The sequence below is a fragment of the Propithecus coquereli genome, unplaced genomic scaffold (assembly GCF_000956105.1).
Source record: "Propithecus coquereli isolate 6110/MARCELLA unplaced genomic scaffold, Pcoq_1.0 Scaffold167, whole genome shotgun sequence".
Taxonomy (NCBI): domain Eukaryota; kingdom Metazoa; phylum Chordata; class Mammalia; order Primates; family Indriidae; genus Propithecus; species Propithecus coquereli.
The window spans coordinates 2,299,816-2,305,815 of NW_012141302.1; the positions used below are offsets into that span (position 1 = coordinate 2,299,816).

The window sequence follows — 6,000 nt, forward strand, 5'->3', positions numbered from 1 at the left end:
AGTGGGAAGACTGATGGGAGGACTTAAGGGGGCAAGAATGGTGGGTGGCTATGGAAAGGCTGAGCTTCTTGCTATACCCATTGCGGACATTTCTTCATCCTGAAATAGCTCTCCAATCACTTTCTATCCTGTCCCCACAGGTCCCAGAAAATGGCCTATTTTTCTTTTTATTCTTCATGCTCCTCTGTGAAACAGTATGCATTTCTGACACAAGCTTTTTGCATTCTTCAAGAGATCTGCTGCTAACAATCAGCTTAAGAACATGGGGTAAAGAAGCTCCCTTCTATTAATTTCCTTTCATGTTTTCAATTTTTCCTAATGGGAAAGACAAAAACTCCTGTAGATATTAATGGAGTCTCTGGATACACAAAGATTTGAAGTAAGGTTCATCTACATTTCTGATAAACAGCCAGGTGTAGAGACTCCTGGTCACCTTACTGCATGAGCCAGGATAGAATTCCTTGGGGACAAAAGGAAGAGCCTCTGAGTAAGCCTCTGGAGCTGGTTCTGCTGCCATAAAGCAGGGCTAGAATTGAGGGAGGCACCAATAGTGTCAGGTGGGGAAAATGGAGGGGTAACAATGCAGAAACATCATATGGTCTATCCTCCATTCCATTCTCTGTTACCTACTGTCTGGCTCCTGCTGGCCTAGAAATAAATCAGGCCTAAGGGTGGGGAGAAAAAGTAGAAAAAGGGTAGTTAATGGGGCTTGTGTAGACACAGCTGGATCCTTTGTCCTCTCTCAAAAGGTAGAAAAGTTCACATCCCCAGCCTCCCTTGCAGCCGACACAACCCCATGTGATACACCACAGCCAATGAGACTAGACTTTAGGCAGAAGTTTGCAAAGGGGCTTCTAGGCAGACTTGTTTTTTGGATAAAAAGGACAGAAATTATGGCACCTGTCCTTTCCTTCTCTCTTATGTTAAATATAAACAAAGAACGAGGGATCACCTGTATCTGAGAAATACAAGGAAAAGGCCAGAGAAGCTCAGATTAACCAGACATTTTTTGGCAAAACCAGTAATCTACAAACTCCGCTTAAGTGAGAAAAATAAACATTTGTTTTTTGTTTTAGCCACTTTGTTCTGATACACAGTAGTACCAGGCGAGTAATCCAGTTGGTAGAAAAACGAGTAGGAGGAGAAAGTAAAGGAAATGACACGCAGTGCCAGAGAAGAGGAGGGAGGACAATTTCTGTGGCAACTTGTAAGGCCCAGGTAGCCGGTTATAATATAAAAGACTGTCTATATTAATTTACATCAGAAGCCAAGCACATACTACTAATATAAATGTATCAAAAGTCTATCTTTGGGGGAAAAAAAAAAGGAAATGAAGAAGTTTCCCCCATGTATTTTGAATAGGATGCAGATTCCCACCTAAATTTTTTTCATGTAATTGTTGAAATGTCTAGTTTTGTTACTATTTCCCTAAGGTACTTATGATCTATATAAAATGCTTATATTTACTTCATAGGGTGCATGCACATTCTCCCATAAAAACAAAATGGAAAACAATTCAAATTAAATTGCTTCATTTGCTTAAAAAAGAAAGTCTACATGTTGGGGTAGGAATTTGACCTCTATCTGCACCCAGTCCCACCTGCTCTACACCAGAGCTTCTCAGGCTTCCAGAGAGAACATACTCTCAAACAAAGAGGAGGAACCAACTTGGCCCCCAGCCTCTGAGGAGGTGGCAGCTTTTAGAAAATTCGCCCTAAGGAAGGGGAGATTGACGTGACCACTGGGTCACTGATTGATAGTGGGCAGGGGACACAGGTTTTGAGTGAAATACATGGTGCTGTTCTTGAAATACCCTCTTAGTCAATCATTGAGAACACCATTCAGGTCATCAAAGCAGCTGCTGACTCAAAAATTAAACAAGCCAATTCTAGCCTTTGGGGATTTATTAAAAACAGGTTTCAGGGTTACTTGAAAATCCTTCCTCCCAACCACCACTCCCCACCCCAGCCCCACTCCCCTCACTCCCACCACGGGAAAACAAAAACCAAACAATGTCAAGGTCAGGAGAATCCTTGGAAGCAAGGGAGGGGGCAGTGATGGCTGAGTAGCAAGGGGAGGACAGCCTTAGTAGCCACCAGGGAGTCCCTGAGTATCTGGGAGGCTGTTAAAGGAAGATGGGAGGGCAGAGAGGGAAAGAGGGAGGACTTGCAATCCAGTGAATGAATCTGCTGAGTCTGGGCGTAAAGTCAGGGAGAGATTCTTATTTTCACTGCAGTTGCTCATATTCCTGTCAGTCCTTGCCCATCTGGCAGGGGTAGCAGAAAGGCCTCCCCCACATACATAATCCATTGGCCACTTGGCAGATCCTCATAAGTCATAGTTCTATAGCTCATAGTCTAAGTACAATCTTACAAGGATCTACCTCTAATGGCTAATATTCCAGCAAAGAGACAATAGCTTTAACATATCTGAACTTTGTTGTTTTTGAAAAGGAACAAATTTCAAATGCTGTCTTGAACTTAAGTCCTAACTCTTGATGGTAACAATAATAAAAATACTAAGATATAAACTTTTATTTTTAACAAGGTCATTCACAACTAATTTCCACAAGTATATCATTATCAAACTAATACAATTCTGTCTCAATGTTTAGGGCAAGTATTTCAAAGAGCTTCTAGGCAGGTAACCTCATGGAAAGCATGCCATGAAAAAGACCACTGTCACAAGCAATACACTAGTAGAAGCCAGTTGACTTTAAAAAGAGAACACTTGCTTCTGTAGACACAGGATCCATTCCTACACCTAGCAGTAGGTCTACACCTGGCAAAAGCATATATAACTATATGCTATTGGTTACAAAATAACAGGCCAGGGACTCAACGTTGTTTATCACCACCGTTGGAAAAGAATTTGGTCAGTAACATTGTCTTTGTTCACTTACAGATTTAACAAATATTTCCTGAATGTTTACCATGAGCCAGATATTGTTATAGGCACTGGGGAGTATAGCAGTGAACAAAACAGACAAAATTCCATCTTCATGGAGCTTATATTCCAGTTAAAGATAGACATTAAGTAAAATACATAGGTTGTTCACTGGTTATAAGCACAACGCAGCAAAATAAGAACAAGGTATGGAGGCTGCAGTGCAGGTTTTCATTTTAAATAGAGTGGTCAAAAAAATCCTCACTGAGATGATACTTGAGCAAAGACCTGTGAAGAAGGTCAACAGCAGGCTATGTGAATGTCTGAAGACAGAAAGATCCAGAAAGTGTGAATAGCAAGTGCAAAGGCTCTAAGTTAGAAGGTCTTATGGGTCCACAAACAGTAAGAAGGTTGGTTGGCTTGAAAGGAATGAGTGAAGGAGAGAATAGTGTGAGATGATGTCAGAAGGTAATAATGGAACAAGATCACATAGAGTCTTGAAGGCCCTTGTAAAGATTTGGCTTTTACTCTCAGGGACTCAGAGCTACTGGATGGGTTACAGCTGAAGAGTGCTGTGATCCAATTTACCTGGATCACTCTGGCTGCCCTTTCTCCCCTGAAATGGAAGAAGGGCAAGGGCAGAAGTAGAAACACCAGGTGGAAGATGTTACGATACTACAGGCAGGAAATGCTACCAGTTAGTACCAGGCAGTGGAATAGTAAAAAGTGGTTGGAGTCCAGACATATTTTAGATAGGTTTTGCTGATAGATTAGATATGAGATATGAAAGGAAGGAAGCAGCCAAGATTACTCCAAGGTTTTTGGCCTGAGCAACTGGAAGGGTAGTGTTACCACTGACACAATGGAAGCCTATTAAGGAAGAATCAGTTTGTGGAAGTTCAAAAGTTGTTTTGGAAATGCTAAATTTAAAACAGGAAAAATACCCAATAAATGAATGATCTTGTAGATCCGGAATTCAAGGGAGAAGTGGGGACTGGAGATATAAATTCTGAAGTGGTCAATATATGCAAGTCTTGTAAAGGCATGGGACTGGATAACAGGGAACAGAAAGGATTAAAGGACCTTGTTCTACCTACTCCAAGATTAACAAATCAGGCACATGTTTGTGTAGGTGTTCAAGATAGACTAATGGGAACTTCTCCAAAGCAGGGCCAGTTTCTTAATCCTTTTTCTATCTGCAGAGTCTAGCACAATGCCTAGGACATCGTGGTTTGCACAAACAGGAAGATATTTCAACAAAAATTTAACGAAAGTCTATTCTATTCTAGCACAAGCGCCAGGTACTCAGGAAACAGCAACGAACAAATGTAAATTCCTGACACTTACATTCTAGTAAGCAGGCCAGGGAAGGTAACTGGTAACAAAAATCAAACATTAACGCTGAAATGGCCTTCCCAGGAACCTATAACCTCCAACCTATTTTAAAAAGGTGGTATTGGGGCTTATCTGGAGGCCTCGGTGGCTATTCTCCCTCCCTCAGCTGGAGCCAGGCCAATGCAAACTTCACTCCTAAATGGGTTTCACTAGCATCCAATGCAGAAACGCCATAAGTTAGGGCTGAGGTCCAAGGAGCGAGCCTGGACGCCGTCAGGGAAGGGAGGGGGCGGAAGGGAGTGGTGATGGTGGCCGACCCCCCACCCTTCGTGGGCCTCGCGCCTCCGACTCCGGGTCACCCTCCCAGGGCCCAGCAGCCTCACCCCACAGTCCATCTGTCAACCGGTGGCTCTGTCTGGCTGCAGGCGAGCCGGTTTCCACGGAACTAAGACAGCGCTTTAAAACAACCCGCTCCCCGGCGTGATATCTCCCGTACGCAGGCGCAGCCGTGGCAGGGCATGCCGGGAATTGCAGTTTTCCCGGCCCAGGAGGGCCCTCCGTCCCGGGAGGGACCCAGGCCGGAATCCGGCAGTGCGCAGGGAACGCGCAGCACCGTGACCCGGATGACGACAGGCTCCATTGTGCTCGTGAGCGGGGGACGCCGGGATATGTAGTTTCTTTCCACTCACTTCCTGGAGGTCCTGTTTTGTGCGCTTTATAACTAATTTCCTCCACCCGGTGAGCTTGCTGCGTTTGGCTAGCACATACCTTACAGCAGGCGAGAGTCCAAGATCAGAAAATGTGTTTAGTTGAAAGAGGGCTAAAGTGTCAAGTAATTTCCGAACGATAGGAAAATAACAGATTTTGTTAACGACCATAAAAAAATATAGTAAAAATTCAGAGCTCAAACATTCTTCCCATTAAAGGAAAAACCAAACCCCTCTTCGTCTTCATCCATGATGGCCAGATGGAGAGTAAAACATATAAATCTCTCTTTCGTCTCTTCAGCATAAATTTTTTACTTGTTGACAAGTGAGTGGATATTTCTAAATCTGAGTGTAAGTAGCTGAGAAACAAGAAAGATCATTGAACATAATGAAAACAGCCGTTTCTGAGTTGTTTTGCTTTAAGAGTATGTATTGGCACTTAACGAAAAGCCTTCTAGAGTAAAAAGCACGGCTTTGCGTTTTGGTCGCTGGACAGAACACCTGTGTTCACCGCCGGGGCAATTAATGTATTTCTCGCGTCTCCCGGAGGACGCAGCTGAGAATCATTCAGCTCTCCTAATAAATGCAATCAGATAGGAGATGAGCTCTCATTTACTTATCAAGTATCTGACTGAATTGATCCAGCTATTCTGATTCATCGGATAGCCGTGACAACGTGAGATGGAAAGAGTGTCCATCAAACCACAGCTGTAAGACATACTCATCAAACTGTGAGCCCATCCGGTGAGAGAGAAATGAGCACTGCATACATTATTCAGATGAAGGCACCAAATAAAGCTTTTAATATGGAAAGTGGGAATGGATTTTAAAGCGTCAGTACAAAGAGCCAATTATTTTCAGTAACTACGTTTTCTCTTAAGATGACCTCTGATTTATCTCTGGAATTAAGAGATGAGGGATACGTGTATGCCCTCCACAGACAATGCACATGCTTCAATGTAATGAGAGTTTTCACCTTTTCCTCAAATCTCCATATTGAGCATCAATCAGGGAGCCAAATTGATTAAATTTAGTGTTTTTCATTTCTTTTCCTCCAGCCACCATCTGGCAA

General features: G+C 43.1%; 1 protein-coding gene across 1 annotated transcript in view; it reads right to left on the minus strand.

Moving 5' to 3' along the window:
* Positions 1 to 4,748, minus strand: part of CCDC150 (coiled-coil domain containing 150) — a 67,828-nt gene extending 63,080 nt beyond the window's left edge. The window contains 1 exon segment of the mRNA XM_012641646.1: positions 4,605 to 4,748. Coding sequence (XP_012497100.1) covers positions 4,605 to 4,616 — 12 coding nt within the window. The 5' untranslated portion in view covers positions 4,617 to 4,748.
* Positions 4,749 to 6,000: the final 1,252 nt, after the last annotated feature.